General features: G+C 37.7%; 1 protein-coding gene and 1 pseudogene across 1 annotated transcript in view; one reads left to right on the forward strand and one right to left on the reverse strand.

The window, feature by feature from the left end:
• Positions 1-1,420: 1,420 nt before the first annotated feature.
• Positions 1,421-1,565, reverse strand: LOC139001451 (small nucleolar RNA SNORA48; annotated as a pseudogene).
• Positions 1,566-1,788: 223 nt separating this feature from the next.
• The window catches only part of TMEM156 (transmembrane protein 156), a 34,270-nt gene continuing 8,195 nt past the window's right edge, over positions 1,789-27,863 (forward strand). The window contains exons 1-5 of the mRNA XM_070410728.1: positions 1,789-1,909; positions 11,981-12,250; positions 15,313-15,570; positions 18,888-19,007; positions 21,078-21,158. Coding sequence (XP_070266829.1) covers positions 1,822-1,909; positions 11,981-12,250; positions 15,313-15,570; positions 18,888-19,007; positions 21,078-21,158 — 817 coding nt within the window. The 5' untranslated portion in view covers positions 1,789-1,821. The remainder of the gene's footprint in view (positions 1,910-11,980; positions 12,251-15,312; positions 15,571-18,887; positions 19,008-21,077; positions 21,159-27,863) is intronic.

The raw sequence follows: 27,863 nt of genomic DNA on the forward strand, positions 1-27,863 counted from the left end.
ATCAATTCTTCTCTTCCTTTGAATGATTCTTGATGTTGTTCATAAAATAAATCTAATGTTGCCCGGCTGATGTGGCTCAGTGGATGAGCGTCACCCTATGAACCAGGAGATCATGGTTTGATCCCCGGTCAGGGCACATGCCCGGGTTGCGGGCTTGATCCCCAATGTGGGGCATGCAGGAGGCAGCCGATCAGTTATTCTCTCTCATCTATCTCTCTCTCCCTTTCCCTTCCTCTCTGAAATCAAGAATAATAATTTTTAAAAGTCTAATGTTTGAAGCCCTTACTCCCATTTGACTATTTTTAGGCTCAGATCCTAAGGTCTCTTAACCTTTGATTTCCATCTGTCTCTCAAATCCCCAACCCTAATCAGAAGATGTTCATTCATGCTCATAATATATTCACAGCATGACCTTTGTTCCGGGCCTTCAACTCCCCACTCACCCATTGTTCGATAAAGCCCAGGGCTGGGTGGATAAGAACAAGAAATAGGATAAATAGAAACGGATGGATGGTGAGAATACAAAAGAGAGTGAGCAGGGAGGAAACTGATAGCCATTTAAAAAAAAAACCAACACTAGAAAACAAGAAAAATGGGAAAAAATATTTGTTTACACATATTCTTTATTCATCATGAATTTTTCCTACCCTTTATATATTCTAAACAAGATTACATAATGAAAAATCTTTAAAAAAATGGGAATGGAAAATGTGGATTCTGTAACAATAAAAAGTTACAGGCATAATGATAATGAGTCCCATTCTACTGCTTTTGTACTTTGTAGGTAAAGTAGAACTAAAGTTGTGCAGGTGTCTTTAGTTTATCCTTACCTTTTGTCAGTTTATTGTCCTCTAGACATACTGTTTTCTGAACCCCAGAATCCAGCACAGTGCCTGCCTCACACTTAAAAGAGGTCAACAATCATTTTTAAAAAAATCTTTTTTGTTTAGTATTTTGTGAACATCTTTCCATGTTAATATTCTTCTCAAAAGTGCGTAATATGACATTATATGAGTGACTGTAGCATAATGTCTTCAAATCCCTGATTCAGTTTGTCCTGCATTTTATTATGAACACAAGTAATATTGCCATGAAATTCTTGTAGTTTAATCTTTGTGCACATCTTTAATTATTACCTTGGGATATGGTCCAAATACGGAATTGCTGAGCCCAGGAGTTAATGTGTGCTTTTTAAAAAAATATAAAATCAACAATCATTTAATAACTAAATGAATGAATGCTGTCCATATAACCTGGACATGACTGACCTTCATCATTTTATTTTTGGTGAGTATATTGTGAGTTTATGTTTATCACACAGATTGGCAAACAAGAGACAATAGCTTCGAATTTAGATGAGGACAAGACCCCTTTGCTTCCCAAGATCATTTCTATATTTTTTTATTTTATTTTTTTCATTTTGTGTGCCTCAGGCATGAAGCAGCTCTGGCTGCCGGCACAGGTATCAAGTTAGGATGAACTAAGGACTGTACATCAGCTTTGCCCCTGATTGCAATAAGAGCAACACCACCAATCAGGTGTCTCCTTGCCCATTGCCAGGGGGTTCCTTACTTTATTTTTATCTTGTTTAGAAGATAGTTTGAAAGTGCTTACTTGAAAGTAGTTTTCTCAATGTCTAGTGACTCAAAATGAAGAAGTCTCAGTTCAAGGCCTCTTTTTTTTTTTTTTTTTTAATTCTTACCCAAAAGGAAGTATGAGGTCAATTGCATAAACTTAAAGTACCACAGAGATGAAACTTAAAGCAGGAAGAAACTTGCCATCAATGCACTGGATGGGAACACGTGTGTCATGTGAACAGACATGACAAAAACAGCCCTCCTTAAATTACTTTTAGCAATAGTGATCACATTCATTTTAATTTTGCCGGAATATTTCAAGACACCAAAAGGTGAGTATATAATTATGATTTATCTTTTCTTTTTCTTAATTTTAAAAGTGATGACAGCCAATGGTTACAGGAAATGTCTTCAGTTCAGAGACATGCTGCGTGGGCGGAAGCTCTCTATTTGAAAAGCTAATGCAGGGAGATTGCAACTTCAGTTGACTGTTCCATAGCACAGTAACCTCAGTCACAGCACTTAGTCATTGTAGCAAACAATAATGAAATAAAAAAATGAAAAGACAATTTAAAATTTGTGGCCAAGATTTCAAACATTCAGTGTACAGTAATCTCATCACATGATTTTGCTTTTTAAAACATTTCCCTTCAAAACCAGTTTTAAGAATGCTTTTACATTCTGAAATTATTATCGACAGAAAAGAACATTTATTATGTTAAAATGGCTTGACTTCCTTCCAACAGCTATTTCACACAATAACTTACTATTGCTTTTTGAAAAACGAATTAGGTATTTCAAAATATAATTAGAGTAAGATGGGTGCAAATTTAAGCAGGAATATGGGTGTGAATGTTTGTAACGAGAGAAAAATGGAACAAAATGAACTCTGGATATTTCAAAGAATTGGAATGACTGCTAAAACTGAGGATAGAAAATAATTAGGTGTAAATTTAAACTATTTTTATATGTCAGTAAAAGATTTGAAAATATGTTAATGTGACTATTTGGATGATAACTGTGTTCCCTAGCATTTAATAATAAGAAAAAATAAAAAGAAAATATAATATCATTAAAAGTTATATAAATTTGATTAAAATGAGGAAAAATCTTATAATTTGACTTGCTGCAGTAATTATTGTTGCATATACAGAATGCTGAATAGACAGATAAAAATATTTTTTGGTAAATAAATACCACGGTTGTGCAATTTTGTGAACAATTGAATTGTTCAAATTTCTCTTGTTTTTCTGGAATTATGTTGCTTAGATTAGGCAACCACAGCGTACATATATATTTATTTTCCATTTTTTTTGTATTAGTTTCAGGTGTACAGCATAGTGGTTAGACAATCATATACTTTGCAAAGTGTTCCCCCCGATATTTCCAGTACCCACCTAGCACTATACTAGTACATAGTTATTAAATAGCACATATTTTTAATTCTTGATTTCACTGAATGCAAATATAAAAAGAATAGTTAGAATTGGACTAGAGATAACTATTTAAATGTTTAAGCGATTGTGGGCTGAGAGTAAACTCATTTAATAATTATCTAAGGTAGGCCATATAGGCATATCTAGCATCTCCAAAAAATCAGGTTGGATCTAATGAAAACGAGGTAATCAGCCTAAAAGAGATTTAATAAACTACTTGCTAATTATTGGTTAATGTTTATGTGAACTGGTAACTACCGACATTGATATAATTTTTGTTCTCCTAGTTTCCTAACCAATTATATCAGCTCCCAATACTACCTTTACTGCCTTCACATACTCTAAAGAGCCATTTCTCTTTTCCTTCTTCAAGAACAGCATAAATATTTCCCCGGACTCTTTGGGGTGATGAACTTATTTGGGAATTTTGTTTCAAAGGAACCTTCCTTAGGGCCAATAAACAAAATGTTTGAAAAGCACCATCTTATCCTGATGTCATTTTCTGGTAGAAGGAATTTTGCACAGAGCCACCATAAACAAAAATTTTATTACTAGGCAAAATGTTTTACATATACAGTAGTATAAGAATCATGTACTAAAAATAGCGTAATAATAATGTTTTATATCTTTTTTTGTTAATGGGACTGCTTTTTAAAAATATATATATTTTATTGATTTTTTACAGAGAGGAAGGGAGAGGGATAGAGAGTTAGAAACATCAAGGAGAGAGAAACATCGATCAGCTGCCTCCTGCACACCTCCTACTGGGGATGTGCCCGCAACCAAGGTACATGCCCTTGACTGGAATCAAACCTGGGACCTTTCAGTCCGCAGACTGACGCTCTATCCATTGAGCCAAACCAGTTAGGGCTAATGTTTTATATCTTATACTGGTTTATGGAAAACCAGGAATAGTTCCTATCACCTCATGTTATCCATAAGGGCACATAATTGTTTTGTTTTTAAAAAACTTTATATTTTAGTAATTTTTAAATCACAATAATACTCAATGTCTTATGAAATGAGTTGACTTGCTAGCCAGTATAGTTCATAAAACAAACTCTCTGGTAAAGTTATCTAGATAATAAGCTTAGAGTGTTCCATTAGTGCTAAAATTAACCTTGAGCTCTTCCTGTATAGTCTCACCCTCCCTATCAGTTACTTGTGTCTTTTTTTCCACTTTTTCTTATGTCCTATTCACTTTAATTTCTAAGACAAATATTATAAATGATTTTTACTTATAAATTATTCACTGATACCCTGTCTTCGACACGTCAAATGAATTAAAAAAGAATCTTAATGAGGAATAATGTATTCACGAGGCTTAATAGATTTGATTTGAAAATAACAAACCATCCAAAGGCCTATGTTAAAAATAGAGAACTGTATTTGATCATTTTTCGTCAAGAATGTATCTGAGTCTCTGAGTAATCATTATTCGGAATATTCAATTATCATAGTTATACAGTAGAAGCTATTTATTCTAACTTCACCAAAGGAGAGGAACTTTAACGGTGTCTGAGAGTTTTAATGAGTTTGCATTGGCAGGAGAGCTTATTCTAATACTTGCAGCTTACTTGAAAAGTAGCTTATGCTAAGATTTGGTAGCTAATATAATGTTTTGATAGACTTCTATTGCATGGAGATAATAGAGATATAAAAAGGAGTGGATATATTTTGATTCAGAGCTTCTTGCAATTAAGGGAGCTAGCTTTCCCTAAACAATAGACTTAACCTACTTTTGGTGGACAATGTTTACAAGAGAGCGAGACCTGGTTAACTCATATAAACCTCAGTGATCTTTTTATTTTTTCACTTATGAATACTATCTACCTGTACTAGGAACCCAGGGCTACGAAAATGAAAGGCAGGTCTTCCTTCAAGGAGTTTTCAGTCGGGAGGACTGACTGGTAAATAATTAAATACGATACTGCAATTACTGGATAGCAACGTAAAACGGCTCAACGTGAACGCAGTAAAAGTGGCCTCTGGGCCTGCCTGGGGGAAGATGTTTCTTTCATTTTTTGTTGCCATGGGAAATAACTCCCCGATTTCAAATGATCACCCAATATTTCTCCTTACCTGCTTGCAGAAGCACTTTCTAAGAGAAGCAATTATTATTGATTTTCAAATAAAATGTACTCATATAAATATCTCAGAAATTCTTGAAACCAGAGATAGTAATGAGTTACGCAAGTATATTCCTGATGATTTGTGACAGTGTGGGACAGGAATAGTGCTGATGAAAACACCTCAAACCTAATTTTATCTAGCTGTTTTGACTTCCTCACTAACTTTTAAGAGCCAAACTGACATAAACTATGTTTGCTAGCTTTAATTTTCTCTTCCTTTTCACACTTTCTGATGGAAATGGTGGTATAATGAGCAGTGGAGTTGAAGAAAACAAAAGATAAAGGAACTTCAAATACTTAATGAACTCAAGGCTAACCCCTGAAGTATCTGAGCATCTGTACTACATATTACTTCTGTCTGGGGTATAAAAAAAGTGTTAATTAAGGTTATCCACCATGAACTTGCCTGAAAGTGTTATCCCACTTCTCAAAAATGGGCTCTTTAATTTCTTCTTATTGTCTGGCTTATGAAAAATTTAATCGTAATCGCCAATAAGTGTTGGGACATAGTTTTGTGACTATTTAAATTTTAAAAAAATTAACGAATAGTTATACATGTGCCAGGTAGTATACCAAGTACTTTTACATAAAATGTCTCATTTCAAGTCATTCAATACTTAAGCTCATTCAGAGTGAAGCATCTTTCTCAAGAGACTATTCTGAAAATCTTCAGAAAGGAGTAGAACTTGATGGGTAATTTTACTTTGTTGTGAGATTTTACTTCTTCCTGAATTTTATGAATCCTTATCATTTTTAAATGGCTACTAATGGACACAATATTTTTCCATATATATTTTAGAAAATAAGTATTGGCAAAAAAAAAATACTGCCAAATATAATGCTTTTTCACTGGTATGGGAGAATTGGCCTCATTGTCTCATCTATTAGGTTACAATACCAACAACCCTTGCTTGGGATGGTTTCTAATTGCTTGTCTCATTGAATTGAGGAAGAAATGCTCTCTCTGTGTATTTCTTTTTTTTTTTTAATAGAAAAATATGACTTTCTCTAAAAGACAAATATGGTAATATATCTCCCCCTTGCACTGCTCTGTTTCTTTTCTTCATAGACCTAACACCTATACAATGTACTTATTTATTATATATATTTTTTGTTGTCTGATTTCTCTACATAGAATGTAAACTCCATAAAAATGAGGTTTCTGCCTGTTTTGTTCATATTTCAAGCACTTAGGACAGTATTTGTTGATTGAGTGAATTTTCCGAGTCATATTGTAAAGCAGCTAAAAAGCGAACATTCTTGAAGGAAGCATTTCTCATCTGATTCTCACAACCATCTTTTGATTTAGGCAAGCCAGGCATTACTATCCTCTTACATGTTTGAAACACTAAATGTCATCACAAATCTAGACCTTTTAGATTGCGACATTTATTTCATGGAATTTTTTTTACTTAAAAATAATGTGTCAAAGCAACAAATGAACAAACAAAACTGATAGAGACACAGCAGTATGGTGGTTACCAGAGAGAAATGGGAGTGGAGGGTTGCAAAGGGTAAAGAGGGTCAAATATATGGTGATGGTAGGAGACTGACTTTGGGTGGTAAACACACAATGCAATATACAGATGATGTATCATAGAATTGTACACTTGAAACATATATAATTTTATTGACCAATGTCATCCCAATAAATTTAATTAAAAATGATATGTGTCCCTTTACCCTGAGTCATTTTTCTACCATTTTTTCCTCCCACGGAGAATTTCACAATGTGTTTATGTCCCTTGTTTTGACAGGTAAAATCAGCAGTCTCTTTCTTCTGTCCCAAACCTGCCTTTCACACACTGGTACCATTAGCTAAAAGTAACCCCAAACTTTTCCCCTTATCCCCAGGAAATATTTCAAATTGTCTCCCTCAAATGTTTATGAATAAATCCATATCCTATCTAGACTTCTCTGTCCCTGACCTGGTTAACATGGTAGATGGTTAACACATCATGGCCTTTTTTCACCCTTTTCCACTCAGTATTTACTAAAGAAGCATCAGCATTGGATCCAAATGGAAATATAATTGAGTTTTTGCTGCTGAAATGAGTCTATGCCAATTGTTACAAAGGCAGACCTGTGACCAAAGGAAACAACATGTTAACCAATGTCTGTAAATTAGGCAGCAAAACCATACACTATCTCCTCTCCTGGCAGCTAATATTTTTAAATTGCTGAATACCCAATAATGATGCAAGATCTTCAGAAGCAATTGGCTATGCTTTGTTTTGCTCTGCTTTTGAATGACATAACTTACATACAATAAAATGGAAAAGATCTTAAATGCTCAGTTTCATGAATTTTGACAATGGTATGCACCTATGTAACTGTCATCCCCATATAAATTATGGATTTTCAACACTCCCAGAGAGATTCCTTCTGCCTTTCCTGTCAAATCTCCTCCCACCCCCAAGGCAACTTCCTGACCTGTGTCATCATAGTATAGTTTTGTGCCTTCTTATGCTTCATATAAATGGAATCATCATACAATATCCATTTTTGGTCTGGATTCTTTAGCTTAGCATAATGTTTTGAGATTCATCCATGTTATTGAGTATACCATAGTTCCTTTGCTAAGTAGTCCATTGTATAAATGCACTAAATTTGTCTGTTCGTCCATTGGCTTGTTTCCAGTTTGTGGCTATTATAAATTTGCTATTATGAACATTCTTGTACAAATCTTTGTAGGAACATATGTTTTCATTTATATGAGGCAACTAGTAGTAGAATACCTGAGTATATTTAATTTTTAAGAAGTCACCAAATGCTTCTCAAAAATGGTTGCACTTAGCTATGTTTCTAGTGGAAAAAATTTCTTATTTTTCCTAGTTTACATTTAATATTCTGGAGCAACAACTCAGAATATGTATTGTCTGAAATAATCCATACTTCTTCCAAAGTTCCTGACAACTAGTTAACAGAGGAATAGCTCAGGTATTGGGGAAATATGACTTGACACAGAGTAGTTTTTGGAGCTCTTATCGTCTGTCAAGCAGTGAAGGTTTTATTATAAATTCTCACATATTTTTGAAGGTCAACAGAGAGTTGAGACTTCTCTTCTTATAGCCCTACCTTGAAAAACATTCTTAGCACAAAAAAATAAAATGTGAGTTAAAACATATTTAAAAATTAAAAAAATACATAGTTGAACTGATAAGAAAACTTCTCAAAGGGGAAAAATGACTAAAAATTATAAATTCAGATGGGTAAGCAACAGTGAACAAATTGGTCACTTCAGGGGCATCTACCAATTCCTGGTGGCCTAGAGTCTCAGTGTCATGGGGCCATATGTGGGGGACAGGGACACTAAAAGGTGACTGAAAGGATTCTTTCCAGTTTTGGGTTATTATAAATAAAAAAGCTGCCATGAAAATTCATTTACAGATATTTGTGTGAACATATGTTTTTATTTCTCTTGTGTAAATTCCTAGGAGTAGAATTGTTGGGAGATATGCTAAGTGTATATTTAAATTTTTTAAAAAATATATTTTTATTGATTTTTTACAGAGAGGAAGGGAGAGGGATAGAGAATTAGAAACATCGATGAGAGAGAAACATCGATCAGCTGCCTCCTGCACACTCCCCACTGGGTTTGTGCCCGCAACCAAGGTACATGCCCTTGGCCAGAATCGAACCTGGGACCCCTGAGTCCTCAGGCCGACGCTCTATCCACTGAACCAAACCGGTCAGGGCATAAATGTATATTTAACTTAAAGGAAATGAAAATCTGTTTTCCAAAGTGGTTGGACTATTGTGCAGTCCCATCATGTATGAGCATTATAGTTCACAGCAGCATTATTCAGAACAGCAAAAAATAGAACACCCAAATGTTCACAGTCAGAGAATGAATAAATTGTGATACATCCTTCAAATGAATACCACAAATAATTAACTACAGCAACATGACTAAGACATATTGAGCAGAAAAAGCAAGTAATAGATGAAAACATATAGCATATTCCATATATATGTATATATTTCTAAAATATGCTAAAAAGCAATGTTATTTGGAATATATAAATTTTTGAAAGAAGGTAAAGCAAAGGGGTGGTACACACAAAATTAATGAGAGTGGTCAACCTCTGGGAAAGAAGTAGTGTGTAGGGATGGGAAGGTTAGGGTGCCTAAAAGATGTTGGTAATATCCTGTTTCTTAATCTGTGTGATAGATACATGGTGTTTATTTTTATTATTATTTAACTGGCACAATACATTTTATATATGCTTATATATGATTTATTATAATAAAAGTTAAAAAAGAAAATAACTTTCATAATTTCACCAGGATGTGCCAAAAAAGAAAATGAAGATCGTCCATGTTTCTTTAAAAAGAAAAAATAACTGATCTGGGCATTTGTCCTATACTGTAATGTGTTTTCCTAATACTATTTAGCATTTTGTATACTTCCTCTGAGAGATGGCAGTCCTAGTAGTGGAGTAATTCTGGCATGCAGTTCTATCTCTGGGAGTGAGAATTTAGATTCCTGGTTTCCAGCAATATTGATGGCAGTAGTTAAAATCATAAATCCTTGTTTTTGGTGATGAAATTATAGCCCATCTGATAACAAAAATGATTGAGTAGAATTCATTTATTTCTTAAAATTATATCAGGGAAGGATATATCCTTTACTTATTTTCCAACTGAATTATTTAAACCCGAGGTTTAAAAAACATCATAAAATGACGTCATACCCAAATGTAAATTCTAAGAAGCCCAGTTGGTCACTTATTGAATAAGACTGCACTATTGACAGTAAAATTTCTCTATCTCCCTTCTAGTCATAGCATAAAACTGTAAATTCAAAAAGTTGAAAATTTCACGAGTTGAAAAATTCCAGTGAGGAAAGTGGAAAGATGGCAAGAAATAAGTTTTTGTGTATTTTGCTAACATAAAAAAAGCTAGAGTTCCATCAGCTAGTGCATTTCTATCTCCCTCCTGGGACATTGTTATTGAAGACAATGTTTTAAAAAATTAGTTACTATTTGATTACATCTTTGTTTATAAATAAATTATAAAATTATATATTTGAGTAAATTATCCCTCCCCCAAAAAACTTTATAGCAACTCAAGTATGAAATGTGTTTGAAGCTGGAAATCAAATGTGAATTATCACGGAAGCAATTTCAAATGCAGAAGGAATGAGCCTTTAACTTATTACATAATAAAAATATCATCATCAGTAATGAAACACTTATGAATTAATATTAAAGTACAAATTCCAGAAGCAAAAGAAATTTTTAATATTAATCAATAGCTTCATTTTCTTTTAAGTTAGAACCAAGATGTATGACTAGAAGTAATCATTCTAAAAAAATGGAGTAATTCTTCTATTGCACTCCACATTATTTAGAAAATTTTAAAAATATAGTATTTTGCCCTATAGGATTATATGAAATAAAGGTAAAGACATATAATGGTGAATTGAGCATGTTATTTATTTTCTTATACTGGCAAATGAGAGTCAGATGGTAATATCTGAAAGAGGGGTTACCTATTCCTTAGTTGAGCACTACTGCTAAGCTAAGTAGGGATTTCTGATTTTTATATAGTGATCTTTAATTACTTGTACGAATTAAATCATAGACAATTCTATCCTAAATGAAGGATGCATTTTTAATTTTTACTTTGGAACATGGGTCTGAATTTTAAATAATATACATTTGTACAAATTTCAGAAGTGTTTTCAGATGTACTATACCACTTGATGCTACTATAACCCCATGAGGTTCGCAGAATCTAGAGTTATTATCTCTATTTTGCTGATGAGAAAATGAGACTCATGGAGATTAAATTGTTCGAGTATCTTGGCTAATGACAGATACAGCACTAAGTCTTTCTGTCTTTTCTTTTGAAGTTGATGTTTTTTTTCTATTTATACCACCATTTTCATATCAGATGTTTGTCTTCAGATAAAAATACAAATTATGTCATCCTGTTAAGTTTCATCTTTGGAGGCTCAGGCAGGTTGACTAATGGCCACCCAAACACTGGTGATTAGGTGCTAAAACCTAGAACCTGTGAATGCTACCTTATAAGGAAAAAGGGTCTTTACAGATGAGACTAAATTAAGGATCTTGAGATGGGGGATTATCCTGCATTATCCAAGTGAACCCTAATCCAACCATCTGTCCTTACAAGAGAGAGGCACAGGGAGATTTGACCCAGACAGAAGAGTAGAAGACAGACACAGAGAAGGCAATGCGGCCACACAGGCTGAGTTTGAAGTGATACAGCCGCAAGCCAAGGAATGCCAGCAGCCACCAAAAGCTGGAAGAGGGGCAAGGGACAGATTCGTCCCTAGCACCTTCAGGGGAGTGTGGCCTTGTAGATACCGAGATTTCAGACCAGTATAACCGGTGTTGAACTTCTGGCTTTTAGAACTGTAAGAGAATGAATCTCTTATTTTAAGGCACCCAGGTTGTGGTAACTTGTTACACAGCCCTTGGAAACCAATAGAGATACTATACTGTTCATGTCTTCCATTCCCTGTTCAACTCCATGCAGTTGACTTGAACCTCCAGCGTAGAACAGATGAATTCAGAGGAACCTGAGGCTTGTCCATTAGAACTTTCCCAGAAGAGAGAATGGTTAAAATGCTAGGGTTTCCAAGCACTTTGTTACAAGGACTGTTTGCTGAAAATTAATAGGGAATGTTGATAAACTTTAAAAAGAAATATTTAAATGGAGTAGCTATTGTTAATTCATGTAAAAACAAAATCTTGTCACTGATAAGCTGAAATGTACTGAGAAAAACTGGGAGCTATTATTGTGTATTTACTTGAAAAATTCAAACTTTCACAGTAAAGAAAGTTTTTGTTTTCCTTTATAGGAAACATGTTGGAGCTATCATGTCTGGAAGTGTGCTTACAACCTGATCTTACCTATTCATTCTCTTCCTTAAATTTTTCTGTTGTGACTTTTCTGCAACCAGTAAGGGAAACTGAAACTATGATGGGAATTTTTCTAAATCACTCCAACTTTCAAAACTTCACCAGGATATGCCCTGACATCACAAGTGAATTTCAAATGTGCTCCTCATGTTTGGTTTGTGAGTCCAAAGGAAACATGGATTTTATTTCTCAGGAACAAACATCAAAAGGTAAATTCAAAGGGAAAGTGAGAATGAAATGTATCAAGGATAGATGACCATATTTGGTTAAAAAAGGTATTCATAATATATTCAAATTTTAAGTTCCTGGAGTGGCTCTTGATGACTGACTTGAAGGGCTTTGAGATATTAATTGTTCTTGGTTTACTTTGATTGATCAAAAACAAAATATCTATTCAAAATATCGATGCCACTGTAATTCACAAAGATTTGATGGTTAAAGAATTATTTAACGTGCTTTTTTCAAAGATACTGAATTTAAATAAATGGACTTTAAAATGTGAACTAAAAATTCTAAATAAACTTGTAGGTTCTCATAGTAAAAAAATCACATTTGATTTTCCAAGGAGTCATTGAATTCTTGATACATTTATAACTATTCCTGCTTAACATTTATCCACTATATATGAGCTGTCTTTTTACTTGTCTAACTATCCAGTGAGCCTGTTGATGGCAAGGTCTTTGTCTTTGTTCACTAGTGTATTTCTATATCTTAGCATAATGCCTGACATTTGGCACTCAATAAGTATTTGTTTAATGAATGAATGAACAAATAAAAAATAACTACATATTACCTGTAGTGTATAATTGAACCTTACATTTATTATGTGATCAATATATATTATTTAGTTAAATTGCATTAATTTGAATCATTGAGAAATTAAGTAATTCACTTATAATCACAAAATATATTGGTTGCCTCAAGCCTAAGCATAAAAATGATTGCTTATGCCGATTTATTTTTGTCACCGATAAGCTGGAATGTAGTGAGAAAAAGGCATAAGCAAGATTGCCTTTTATTTGTTTTATATTGGCATTTTCCCCATTCTTTAGAAATGGGAACAAGGAGGGGAGGTTGAGGGGACATCTGTAATAATGCCAACAACAGAAAATTGGGAACAAGATTTCTTGTCATTGACTTTTGATGAAGTACAATAGACATGTCTTCTTCTGAGTTCTTATTCAAGTAGTGCTGTAACTATTGCAGGGCTTTGGGTCAAATCACCAGAAAGCAAAATGGGGAAATACCTTAAGATAGCAAAGAACTAGAAAGTGTTTCAAGGGCTGGCATTTCACAGGTGCTACTTCTCTGTCTCTTTGAAAAGTGAAAACAGTGTTTTCTTAAATAATAGGTGTTTATTGCCTGTAACATCATTATATTTAAAATCATTTTTCTTGAGATATTAAAAAAGAAAGAAAGAAAAAGATCCCAATTGAGGGCCATTTTATAAGTACCTGGCTCAGGACTCCTCAAAACTGTTGAGGTCATCAAAAATAAGAAAAGTTTAAGAAGCTGTCCATCAAGAGGAGCTTAAGGAGATATAATGAGTAAATGTGAATAGGTACCCTGAATGGAATCCTGGAGTGAAAAATACGGACATTAGGTAAAAATCAAGGAACCCTGAATAAAGTATGGACTTTAGTCAATAATAATGTATCAATATTGACTCAATAATTGTGACAAATGTTCCTGTGAATGTAAAATGTTAATAATAGGGGAAAATTGGTATGGAGTATATATGAACTCCATGTATTGTCTTCACAACTTTTCTGTAAGTCTAAAACTATTCTAAAATAGTTATGTTCAAATCAATTCATTAAAAGAAAGTGAGGCCCTCTGGCTTGGAAGGAAATAAAATTAAAAAAGAAAGTGAAAACAGTGCATTGATAAGTTCTCTTAGTTGCTATAGCTGTGTAATAAATCACCCCAAAACTCAGTGGCTTAAAAAAACAGCAATCATTTCTTTCCTTCCTTCCTTCCTTCCTTCCTTCCTTCCTTCCTTCCTTCCTTCCTTCCTTCCTTCCTTCCTTCTTTTCTTCCTATCTTTTCTTCTCTTTTCTCTTCTCCTTCTCTTCCTCCTCCTTCTTCCTCTTCTTCTTCTTTGTGGGTTAGAGATTCAGAATGGGCATAACTGGGCATTTCTGGCTGGGAGCATTTCATACTGTTGGGTAAGACAGTGGTGAGCTAAAGCAGAGGGGCTGAGCAGCTAGAGACAGGTGAGCATTTCTCTTCAGGGGTTTTCTCCGAATTTTCTATGTGGTCTTTCCATGTGGGCTACTTTGGGCTTCCTCTCAGCATGATCACTCTAAGTTGTTGAACTGGTACATAGTGGTTCAAGGCACCAATATTATATTCCAGAGAACAATGTAGATATTGCTTCACCTTTTATGGCTTCACCATGAAGAGTCTCTTTTTCTGAATTTGGTTGATTACACTTATCACAGACCCTCCCACCCAGATTCAAGGTATTAGACTCTACCTATTTATGGTGCAGTGGCAAAATTTTAAGTTAACATGTATGCTATGGGTTGAATTATATTGAAGTCCTATCCCCCAGTATTTCAGAATGTGATATTTGAAAATAGGGTTTTTACAGATGTAATTAGTTAAGATGAGGTCAATAGGATGGGTTAGGGTCCAATATGACTGGCGTCCTTATAAAAAGGGGAAATGCGGACACAGACAAGCACACAGATAGAGCGTCTTGTGAAAATAAAGGCAGAGATTGGGGTGACGCTTCCACAAGCCACGGAATGCCAAGATTGCCAGCAACTCCAGAAGCCGGGAGAGGGGCCTGGTGCAGATCTTACCCAGAGAGCCCTCAGAGAGAAGCAACTTGGCAACACCTTAATCTTGAAAGCCTAGCGGCCTCGCCTCTAAAACTGTGAGACAATAAATTTCTGTTGCTTAAGTTACCCAGTTTATGGTGCTTTGTGATGCAGCCCTAGCAAACTAGTGTAATGTGGGATGAGAAATATTGTTGTGACAATTTTGAAAAATAAAATCTGTTCCACAAGTTGTCAGAGAAATATCTGTGTTTTCTTTGAGGTGCTCCGATTCTGTTTCAATCTTACTGTCCCTTGGGTTTCACAGTCTTAAAAAAATTTAGTGCGGGTAACTTCTTGTTTCTACTTTTATATATATATATATATATATATATATATAGAGAGAGAGAGAGAGAGAGAGAGAGAGAGGGAGAGATTTAGTTTTAAATTGTTTTCTTACTAGGTATTACTATTTTGTGAATAACATTTTTCTAATCTCTTTCTAGTTCTTATCATGAGAGGATCCATGGAAGTGAAGGCAAATGATCTTTCACCTTGTCGACATTTTAACTTCACTGTAGCTCCTGCAGTTGACCACTCGGAGGAATATAACATTACCTGTCATCTAAAAACAGGCACCAGAAGCTCAGCAATGATGGAGGAAGAGGCAACCACGGAAAAGTCTATAGACCATACTTGTGGAATTATGAATCACTCGAATAATTGTGTACACATTTCTTTGCACCTAGACATGGATGTAAAAAGTAAGTCTTAAAGGAAATTAGAGGGAAAAGAGAAATTATATAAGGGCTAGCACATTAACTTCACTGAAAGTAAAATCATTGAAGAAGGATTTTATTGATGAAGTAATATGGCTAGAAAAATGCTGGCCCTTTCATCTGTTTTTTTTTTTTTTCCTTGTTTTTTTTTTTTCTAAAATGTGCTCTTTATGGGGCCCAACCCTACCTGGAGGCAGAAGGAGCATCTATGGGTGGTGACGGAGGGTCACTAGAAAGACCCTCTGCCCTAGAAAAGATGTTGTACATGCCTATTAGCTGCGCTTGAAGTAATACTACCTCACTTGGGTATGAAAGGGTGAGGTTTATTTTAAAATGTAAATGTCCATGTACATTGTGATATCTATTAACATCTTACTTTGAATTGATTTAACATGTCCTCTTAGAGCTGTGAACCAGGTCTGCATTAAATGGGATTTTTTCTCTTTATTGATTAAGGTATTAATCAATATGTGCCCTTATCCCCCCATCCCTCCCTCATGCCCTCACCCCCTGGTGTCTGTGTCCATTGGTTAGGCTTCTATGCATGCATACAAGTCCTTTACTTGATCTCTCCCCCTTACCATAGCTAAATAGGATTCTTGATGTGAAGCCGAGAAGATAGGCAGGATAAAGATTAAGCAATTTGGTTCCCTGGAGGAGTTGGGGGAATGTAGGAGCCCAAAGACAAAACTTACATATATCTTAGTTCTGCTTATTGCTGATTAACTTCCTACCCATCCTCTTCTGATTGACCACAATTGATCCTTTTACTAAGCATTGTGCCCTCACTTAGCCACAAAACCTACTCTTGAAGAGCATTTTATGATCTAACCATTTAATGAATGCCTGCTGTATGCCAAACAATGTTCCAGGCATTGGGGACACAAAGAGAGATGAATGCAAAGCAATCAAGGAGGTCATTCAGTGAGACAGGTGCTCTGCTAGAGCAATCTTCTGGGCTTTTTGATGTTCCAGATGCTTGGGAGCCTTTCAGGTGACTTTGGAATGGTTTTCTAAAATGTTAGTTATTTTTGAGGCAACTATTTAAAAAATCTTATTTTTATTTTAAAGCAAACACAAATATATACTATGTATGCATTTTGAAAATAAAATACATGACTTCAGAGAACTTTCTCCTGTGAGTTAGTTTGCCCAGGACCCTACAGCTTCTGCAGTTAGTGCGTATTTCAAGGTGTGTGTGTGTGTGTGTGTGTGTGTGTGTGTGTGTGTGTGGTGGGGTGGGGGTTGCATGGGAGAGGGCATGAGAAAGTTCGTTCCTTCTGGTTCAGGTGTGCGGTTGGAAGGTAAGTTTTGGAAAGGCTGCATAGGAAAGGTGACTGTGATAAAAATCTGAAAGATAAAGAGGTTTGGATTATAGATTCTAAAACATTTATTTCAATGTACATTTATGTATCCATTTAATTACTTGATGTTCTAAAACATAAAGGAAAAATACGGATTTCTATTATGATTTTAAGAGGATTTATTTTTGTGTTAATGGAAAAATCCATAAATCTAGTCAGAGTGAAATGATAGCTAATTTTTTTTTGGGGGGGGGTCCATAATTTAGAAAGATTATAGAGATGCATACATAGGTAGTTTTATATTCTGGAAAAACGATATCCATTTTGCCATGTGTAGAAGATTAAAAAAATTATTCGTATTTTACTCTGCTGTGCAAAGACTAATGTGATCTTCTTTAAAAGCCCCATCCATCAGGGAATGAAACGAAATTTAGTCCAATTTGGTAAATTTACTCTGAAACAATAATTTAAACCATCTCTTTAGATTTTTTTCAGATTCTTGTTCGTTTCCCCTTGGCTCTCTCGCAGGCGGCTGCAGGGAGGCAGGGAAGGTGTGAGGCATGGGATGTGGGGAAACACATTCCTCTGTGTTCACGCTGATGCTATGTTCACACTTGTGGGTGAGCTGGCTGGCTTGGCCTCAACTGTGCACATTCTGCTCTTGCAATATAACTTTGGTGAATGCATGGTTCTTTTTTTTTTTGGCTTGACCACTACCCAGTGACACCTTTGTGGCTGGACCCATCTTGGCTTTTGCTGGCACTAACAATCTGCTATTCCTTTTTTTTAAAAGAGAGGAAGGGAGAGGGAGAGAGAAAGATAGAAACATCAGTGATAGAGAATCATTGATTGGCTGCCTTCTGCATGCCCCCTACTGGGTATCAAGCCCACAACCTGGGCAGGTGTCCTGACTAGGAATCAAACCATGACCTCCTGGTTCATAGGTCGACGCTCAACCACTGAGCCAGGCCGGCTGGGCTGACTACATACTTTTATCTTGCTGAGTGAGAAATGCAAGTTTGGCAGCTGTCATGGAATGATACTGGGGAGGCCAAGTGCTATGTCATCCCAGTCAACTATGACTTTTCTTCATCCAGCTTCTTCTCTAAATACATGTTGACTGCTTATGTAATGTACACCTGCCCATGGAGTGGGGGTCCTGTGAAAGGGATACCCAGATCATGAGCACCACAAGGGCAGTCATCCAAGGGTATATGCAAGTTATATATCTTGCTAAGTTGAGTAAGTACTAGCTGTGTTTTGTGTGCAAGGAAGAGGGTCCAGAGGATGGCTTCAGTAGACAGTTGTGTCTTGGACATGATGAGGTTGCCTTCGTTTAAGTCACTGATTCCTGCGTCGGCTGGCCAGTGTGTCTCTATGGGACCAAAGGAGACGGTGCTAAACTATTGCTGGACGGTGACCGTCCTCCCCGTGTGGCTTCACTGTCATTTGAATGACCAAGTGTTTACCTGTATCTTCATTCAGTTTAGGCTGGGATAACTGCATGTTTAACTAATGCACATACTTGATCTGATCATCGCCTTGAGAGCCCTTGTGAAAAGGGGAGTCTGAGTATTCATCTGCCCTGGCTGCTTTCACCTCCTGTGTCTCAGCCCCGCCCTTTCTCTCTGTCTGTCGTTACCTTTCTTCCTCATCCTCTTCATACTCAATGCATCTTTGTTGATGTCAGGATATAATTTTTGGCTGCTTGGCTATGTCTTGGTCTTAACCTAGTGATAGAAATGATAGTGAAACTAACACTAGCATAACCTGTAAGAGATTAACCCTAGAAATTTGGAACTAAATGGATCTTGGGAAGCCACCTGATCAAGTTTCCTCGCACATCAGGGAAGAATTCAGGAGAGCAAATGACTCATAAAGTGATGCTATGTACTATTTAGCTTTTTAGTTACGGGAAGAATATGTAATAGAACCCAGCTGCACCACCACATAGCCTCTTGTTTATTGTGTCCTTTTATTGTATTTTTTTCTTTGCAGATTTCTCTTGTTTCATGAAGATCACTTGGTATGTTTTAGTAATTTTAGTTTTTATATTTTTGCTCATCCTCATTATCCACAAAATACTTGAAGTCCATAGGCGAGTGCAGAAGTGGCAGAGTAAGTATTGAGAAATAAATCCATCATTTGAGATAATCCATTTAGTTTCAAGGAACTCTTAATCTTATCTATAGTTGTTTTTGTTTTAGTTCAATTTACCAGTTACTGAGCACCTACTGGGTGTATTTGGCGATTCAATAGGGAGTGGTGATAAAGAATGTTATTGTTGGAGATCTAAGTTAACACTCCGGTGTGGGGTGAATTTCCCGCCAAAATATAAGATGGCGCGGGCAATTATTTAGGTTTCCCGCGCAAAATCAGGGATTTTTATGATACCTATTACCCCAATGGGTATGAAACGGTTCGCATACGCAGGTAGGTATCTTTGTGAACGGCAAACAAACAAATATTTGGTAATACGCAGTTACGATCGGCCCGAGTTTACACGTTTCCCGCACTCCACCGCAAATCTATATGAACCGAGTTAAGACGGCTCCCGCGGAGTACGCGCAATTCACGCGAGCCGACTTAACTCGTTTCCCCCACTCCAAGTGTTAAGGTGATGAGTGGGAGGGGGAGCCAATCTTTAGTGAGTGTGAGTGTGTCAGTAGATTTTTGGCTGGACTGAGCTAAAATATGGAACTGGAAATCAAGACACTAGGGATGATATTAAAATATTTAATAACTAATAAGATGGTCACCTATCAGGGTGGACACTGAATGTTAACTATTGCCATAGCCCTACTTGTGTATACATGCATATAACTGCCCTGCTGGTGGGTATCCATCCATATATTGGCTCTACAAGTGCGTGCCCATGAATATACTGGCTGAATATCAGGCCTGATCGAAAGCAGTGGTCTCTTAAAGACAAGAGAAAAATGTGTCAGTATGAGACTAGTCTTTGGAGGTAGGTGGATACATTAGAATCCTAGTACTACCACTCACTAGTTATGTGACTTTGAGCAAGTTGCTTACTGTATCTGAGTGTTCCTTTTTTCCTCTGTAAAACAAGGCTAGTCACCATTACCACAAAGGGTTGAAGTAAGCATTGAACGAAAGAGATTACATAAGAAATTTAACACAATGTCGAGCATGGCAATGCTCAATAAACAAGAGTAGTATTGTGCTGCTTGTATTATTTCCCAAGGCTCTTATGTTCTTTACCAGGCAAGGCTGTTAGTCATTTCAGTAGCCAAACAAATGGTTGCCTCTAGGTTTGAGTGCAAGTGCCATTAATTCTTTTGACTAAGTATTTGTTGCAGACATTTCTGAGAGCACTTTCATATCAAGTCTTGTCATTGATACCTTATATCTAAGACCCCTAATGCATTGGTTAATGATCATAATATTGTATATTTGTAGAATAGCATTCTCACAAGATTTTTACTAGATTCTCAAAGCATGAAAACAGGGTATGTGCTATTATTTTTATTTTAAAAAACAACAACCCTGAGCCTCAGGGAGGTTAAGTATTCTGTCCAGAGTTATACAACTAATAAAATGTCAGCATTAAGACTCAGGGTCTTTCTAGTTTTGAAAATTATGTTATTTTAAATAAATGTATATTATTGCAAATAGTGCTTAGTTTTGAGTTTTTTTAAATCTATTTTTTTCCATATAGTAACATACTAAGAAAGAGAGATAGAAACCAGAAAGAAAATGGGTCTAGAAAGAGACGAATAGTGGGGATTGACATTGAGTTCTTATGAACATTGAGCCACGTGACAGGCTTAATAACTTTCAAAGGCTTGCTTTATAAATCCAAGCATATGCAGTAATAAAAAGTCACAACATTTAGGATATTAAATATCATAATAAAATATTCTGTACATGATATCTATGTATATGTAATAATGTAAATAAGATAACATTCTATACACAAGAGCTGGGATTTTCATTAGGAAGATGGCATATGGCATTTATGGCAGTGGAGAAGCCACTGGTTTTAGAAAGAAGCTGTATTTGTTCATGAAAAACAACTTAAGGAAAAGCTCTTTATGTCTTGCCATTCCAGGCCCTGTTGTGAATGGCCCATTTCCTTGGTAATCCATGGACTCAACATGGGGAATATATTTTAAGAATGTGCTTGGTTACCATCTAAATATTTCATTTCTTTTCTTGGAATAGGTCATAAATACAAACCTTCATCTGTTCTCTTAAGAAGTGATTCTGAGAAACTCCGAACATTGGAAATGCGGGTAATTTCAGGTGAGCCCTGTGACATGCAAACAGAACACTGCTCAGCAAATTCCAAAACTTCACCCTTTCGACATTAACTCAAGATCACGAGATCTGAGCTCTTTTAAATTAGCCTTGTATCGGGAAGAAAGGAACCATGGGCACATGATATCTAGTTTAATATGTCTTATTATCAGAGGACAGTCACAATCAAAACAACCTCCTTAAATAATGGCAAGTTTGCTCAGTTGGCAAGAAGAAATTCATGTGGGTAGGCAGAGGAGAAAAAGCAATCAGGAATAAGTCTCAGATTTATTTTTAAATGAGACAAGATACCATTATTTCTCAGAACTGCAAGAAGTAATTGCAGAGTGGGCCTGGCTCTTGCTGGAGCCTTTATGTAGCGGAGGGTGTCGTTGTGCAGAGAGCTTCTAATAGCCCCAATTAAAAAGAACCCTGTCCTCTCCCGAGAAATAGAAATGGAGTAAGAGTAAGGGAATCCTCATTAGAGCAGCAAGGGGGCTGTTAGCACAGACACCGTAGTTCCATCCCCTTCTTCAAATTGGGAAGCTTCCTTCTGAATTCAAGCTGTCAAGTCATATTAAAAAGAAAGCGGCAGACTATGACAGGGGCAAAGGCCTCTTCTTCGTCAGGGAGAAATAATATACTTGCGTCGCTGAAAACCACAGAATTACGAGTTATATAACTATATCGCCTCGTGCACAGCCAGTGAGCAGACCTCTTCGTGCTTTGTGAGACGTTACATAAGGAAACTTCATGTCTGGTGTGTAAACCGTTTTCAAAACTGAAAGGAAATTGAACAAATCCTGGGCCCGCAAAAAAGTGGGGGGGCTGCAGCTGCCTCTGTAGCCACGTGGAGATTTGCACAGCATTTCACTGGGGACTATGCTCCTAAGCTTTTCTTAGCTATTTAAGTTAGCAGGTACTCAGCCCTCTAGCTTGAGGAAAAATTGGACTGGGTGCACCTAAAGAGCTCACTTTCATTTTAATTAACTAATTAATTAATTAATTAAATATTTTACTGATTTCAGAGAGGAAGGGAGAGGGAGAGAGAGATAGAATCATCAATGATCAGAGAGAATCACTGACCGGCTGCCTCCTGCACATCCACACACTGGAGATCGAGCCCGCAACCTGAGCATGTGCCCTGACCGGGAATCAAACGGTGACCTCCCGGTTCATAATTCGATGCTCAACCACTGAGCCACGTCAGCTGGGCCCAAAGAGCTCACTTTAAAAATATACACATATTTTCTAATCTCAGCATTAGGAGTAAAATTATTAATCTACTAGAGGCCCAGTGCATGGATTCGTGCACATTGAAAGGAAATGAATTAGAAGGTGGCCAGTGCGGGGGGACTGGGTGAGATGGGCTGGACACGCCCTGGAACCAACCTCCTATGGTCCCTCCCTGGGCAGCCACACCTGGGGTGGCGCGCCGGGGCTCGAAGTGCGACTGCAGAGTGAGGGGGTCCCTTTGGCAGGTGGGGTCCCTCGGCCTGGCCTGTGGGGATCGGGCTGAAACCGGCAGTCTGACATCCCCCGAGGGGTCCCAGAGTGCAAGAGGGCACTCTGCAAAGTTGCTGTCTCTTGGCATCTCCTATGTTGAGCGTCTGTCCCCTGGTGGTCAGTACTCATCATAGCTACCTGCTGGTTGGCCAGTTGGCTGGTCCGTTGGCTGCTTAGCCTTTAATATATATAGTTGGCTAAAAATAAGTATTAGCTAAATAGTCACTGGATACTAGCTAACAGTGGGGGAAGCTGATGGAAATTCTGGGTGGTCAGTGAGACAATTTTGTTTGGTTAATGAAATAAAAGTCACAGATAAAAGGCTGTTTCTAAAGACAAAATGAACTTTTAAAGAGAGAAAATGGCATTTCCCCTGGTGTCCCCTCTAATCCAGCACACACACCAGACATCCATACACCAGGAATGTTTTAGCCTGGCTCTGTAGGGCTTTTGCTTGCTCTAGGCCTAGGGACTCCCAATCCTTTCTCTTTTCAAGTTGAAATTTGGAGCACTGCAACCAAGAAAAGTCGATAGTTGTCCTGTCAACACAGACAATGGGGAGAATCACACATTCAGAGTTCTCGCTAACCACAGGACTAACCACACGCTGTTTATGAGCCCGTGATTTTCATTCACCAGAGAAGCCTGCCTCAGCCACCCTTTCCCTTTAACAGCTCTCACTAAAAACCCTCTGGCTTTATTACCGGGTATATAATATTAACGTTTAGAGCAGGCCAAGGGATGGTGGCCTGTTTTAAAATGAAGAGTCCTTTTGAGGCTTAGCTTCTTAAAAGGGAGAAGAAGCAGATTCTTTCCTGTTATTTATATTCCTTTAACCTAAATGCAATTTTTCCTCCTCCCATTCTAAGCTGCTCTTTCTGAGAGAGAAATGGAAAGGAAATAATGTCTCCCTCGAGCGCTGTTTTTAAGGCCTCTCTTTGGAATGATGGATTATAGGCAGCAGTAAGAAAAAAAATGTGCCGGCATGGTTCTCTGGAGAAGGAGTAACACAAGCTGGAAAAAAATGTAGTTCAAAGAGAGCAGTGACTGCAGTCACTTCAGCAGAACCTCTTGCTGTCCACTGCGGCTGTACATCCTGCAGCGTCTCTCAGTTGTTCGTGAGTAAGTATTGTTACACATGTGCACACAGAGTACAGATAGGCTCACACCCTCAGAAAGACAAGGAGAACCAGGAGAGATCACCCAGACCCTGGCCCCGCACAGTGCCTGGCGCGCAGTGGGGCAGCAAACACTGATGGGATAAATGAGTTGCTTTGCTGTAGAAAAGATGTCACACAGAATCAAGTCCCAAGCTTTCAATTTTATATTTTCTTCCTTGCTTTGAGAAGCACAGTGGCATATGTAATCTATTTTACATTTTATTCTTTCGACTATTATCTTCACACAGATGATTCTTATCTTATTCACCTTTGGATGTATTGCTGGACAGCCAATACATCTCCACAACCCCAGGTTTCTGGGATTCAAGATATTATGTCCCTAGCATAATATCTGGCATGTAGTTTATGGATAATAAAAGCTTATTAAATCATACAAACGCTAAGGGGGAATGTGTCTAGAGTTAAAAGAGCAGATGAACAAGAAGTAAATCTTGGGAGTTGGGAAAGGTGAAATAAAGAGACAAAGAGTAATCAGAGGCAGCATAATTCTACTTCATTAAAGAATGTGTAGCACACTTAATAGAATTGCTAAGGATATTAAAGAATCGTGAAAACACTGACCATTTGAAGAAGAGATTTTGAGAATTAATGCAAAAGCAGCTTTGGAATATATCCCTAGACACAGTGCTTAATGAGTTGACCCCATTGGGAAACAAACGCCAGGGGCAGAGGCCATAGACTAGGACCCAGATCACTGGATACAAACAATAGAAACCAATTTGGCTGACTTGGCAGAAAGGAAATTTATTGGAAAACCAATATGGAACCCACAGAAGCAGCCGGGAGGTTAGGGAATCTGAGATTGGAAAACAAAGAGGAGTTAAGAGAGGCCAGGCAGCTAAAAATGCATCCAAACTCATACCACAGGAATGGTTTGGTGAGAACACCTCTGCTGGTGTGCCCACCACTGGACGTTCCCTCTGAGCTGCCAAAGCTAGCCTTCCACCACCTGGCCTTTTGCATCTCTGCCAGGATTGCCAGCCCCAAGGGGGAGTAGCTGATTGATGGAGGGTAGGCCAGGAGGCCGAGAGTGGGAATATCTGCCCTTCTGGCTTTCTGCACCCCTGAGAGTCCCTGTGAGCTATCCACATGCTGGACAGCCAATACATCTCCACAACCCTAGGTTTCTGGGATTCAAGCTCCACTTATTCCTGCTGTGTGGGTCCCTTAGGGGGGGTCATTTCATCTCCCCCTTCTATGTCCATAAAACGTGCTGAAATTTTTAAACCTGAAATTCTTCACCCACAAACATTCAACTAAAATCCATTGAACACCGACTACACACCGGGCGTTGTTAAGTGTCGACAACAGAGTGGCACGTACGACAGCACGGTCACTGCCTTCACAGAGCCAACACCACAGTTAAGGAGATTCTGGTTGCCTTAGGACAGTGGTTCTCAACCTGTGGGTCGCGACCCTTTGGGGGTCAAACGACCCTTTCACAGGGGTCGCCTAAGACCATCGGAAAACACATATATAATTACATATTGTTTTTGTGATTCATCACTATGCTTTAATTATGTTCAATTTGTAACAATGAAAATACATCCTGCATATCAGATATTTACATTACGATTCATAACAGTAGCAAAATTACAGTTATGAAGTAGCAACGAAAATAACTTTATGGTTGGGAGTCACCACAACATGAGGAACTGTATTAAAGGGTCACGGCATTAGGAAGGTTGAGAACCACTGCCTTAGGAGAAGGGGAATCAATGAAACTTTAAGAACTCAGTAAATGCCTCCAATATGCACAGTTCTTTCACACACATCACTTACTTTCTTTCACAAGAACCTCACTCGTTTTTCCTGATGAGAACAGTGAAGCTGTGAGAGTTTAAGTCACCGACCCACAGACAGGTCCTAGCAGAGTCAGGGCTCAAACTCCAGTGGGTGCACTTTCTAGCCCCCAGGTGGCAATGGCGAACTGGGGAGCTTACCTCTGCTGGTTCCTCACAGACCAAAACTCTCCATGCTCTTCAACACTGGAAACTGAGGTGAGACCTTTCCTCCCCAAGCATATAGAGCAGTGATGGCGAACCTATAACACGCGTGTCAGAGGTGACACACGAACTCATTTTTTTGGTTGATTTTTCTTTGTTAAATGGCATTTAAATATATAAAATAAATATCAAAAATATAAATCTTTGTTTTCCTATGGTTGCAAATACCAAAAAATTTCTATATGTGACACGGCACCAGAGTTAAGTTAGGGTTTTTCAAATGCTGACATGCCGAGCTCAAAAGGTTCGCCATCACTGATATAGAAGCGTGTGTGAGACGATGTGGGTCATCCACAAAGTCACATTGCAGCACTGGCTGAAATGCTTTTTGTAGTTAATGTGGGTGAGTATGTAGGGACCATGAAGGAAAGAAAGTGGAACTTTATTGTGAAAGAGAATTACTTATACCATAGAAGGAGAGATAAATAAAGCAGACACGGAACAATAAAAAAAGAGAAAAAATAAAGAGAATTACTACAGGCCAATAGTGGGTGACCCAGTAATTTGTATTACCCCCACACAAAATGAATGGCACTATAAAATTATCATTTGCAACATGTTTATGGCCAGTACAATAAAGATTAAGCAGGTTTCAATTTCCTGCTGAAGAGAAGATAAATCACTGGGGCCAGATGTCTAGCAACCAAGCAAGATAACATGAAAATTCAATTTTTACTTGCTTAACTATGATTTTTATGACTCTTAAAATACAGATTTGAGTTCATAAAACAGTAAAGGTTATAGCCATCTGCTTGGTTCCAGAATAGATCAAAATGCGGAGGGTGACTCTGCGCACAGGAAGAATTTCATAAGTGTGAAGAATCTATAGGCAGAATAGGGTGATTTATTTTAATGCCTTTATGTGACAGTCATTTATGCCAGGTATGAAAGAATTGATGATAAAACATATGCAGATAAACATTTGCTCCATCTTTGCACAGACTCTCCCTGCCTGAACCATCCTCCCTCCCTTGCCATCCCTGCACACCTCCCCTCCTCCCACCCTGCCTTTGTCTAGTGAACTCCAACCCTGGTTTAATTGACACCTCCTCAGGGAAGTCACATTGGACCTCCCAAATTAGGTAAAGTCCCCTTATTACACATCCTCATAATACCACAAGTCTCTCTTTGTGGCAATTATTACTCTTGCTATTTGAAATAGATTTTTATCCTTAATCCAGGATATGTTTTTATTGATTTTAGAGAAAGAGGAAAGGAGGGGTGAGAAAGAGAGAGAAGAGTTTAGTTGCCTCCAATACGAGTTCTGACAGGGGATTGAACCAGAAACCTAGGTATGTGCCCTGATCAGGAATTGAACCTGAAACCATTTGGTTTACAGGATGACCTCCAACCAACCGAGCCACTCAGCCAGGGCTATTTGATGTTTTTGTGTTATTATTTGACTAGAGGCCCAGTGCACAGATTCATGCACATTAAAAGAAAATTAATTAGAAGAAATATTTTAGAGTCCAGGGAGGGACTACGGGAGGGCTCCAGGGCGTGTCCTGCCCCTCTCGCCCAGTCCCCATCAGGGCTGATCGGGGCCAATCAGGGCCTATCGGGGCTGGCCAGCGAGGGACTGTGGGAGGGCTCCAGAGTATGGCCGGCCCATCTTGCCCAGTCCCAATTGGCCAGACCCCAGCAGCAAGTTAACCTACCTGTCGGAGCATCTGCCCCCTGGTGGTCAGTGTGTGTCATAGTGACTGGTTGAACAGTCGAATGGTTGGACACTTAGCATATTAGGCTTTTATATAGAGAGATTGATGTCTCTCCCATGAGCCAGGTAGCTCAGGGACATTACCTTATAGTACTCATTACTACATCCCAGCTCATAGCATAGTGCATGTAGGGGCACATAATAGGTGCCCAATAAATATTTATCAAGTTAATACAACTCTGCACCGACTATGTTGAAAGAACGGCTGCACAAAGACCTTCTAAATACTTCCCCCCTAAATTATAACTTTTGATAGCGCCTATTCAAAATAATGAAAGGAAAATGGTTGAACACTTCATCA

This window comes from Myotis yumanensis, unplaced genomic scaffold, assembly GCF_028538775.1.
Source record: "Myotis yumanensis isolate MYYU_CA2020_CCGP unplaced genomic scaffold, mMyoYum1.0.hap1 SCAF_1, whole genome shotgun sequence".
NCBI lineage: Eukaryota > Metazoa > Chordata > Mammalia > Chiroptera > Vespertilionidae > Myotis > Myotis yumanensis.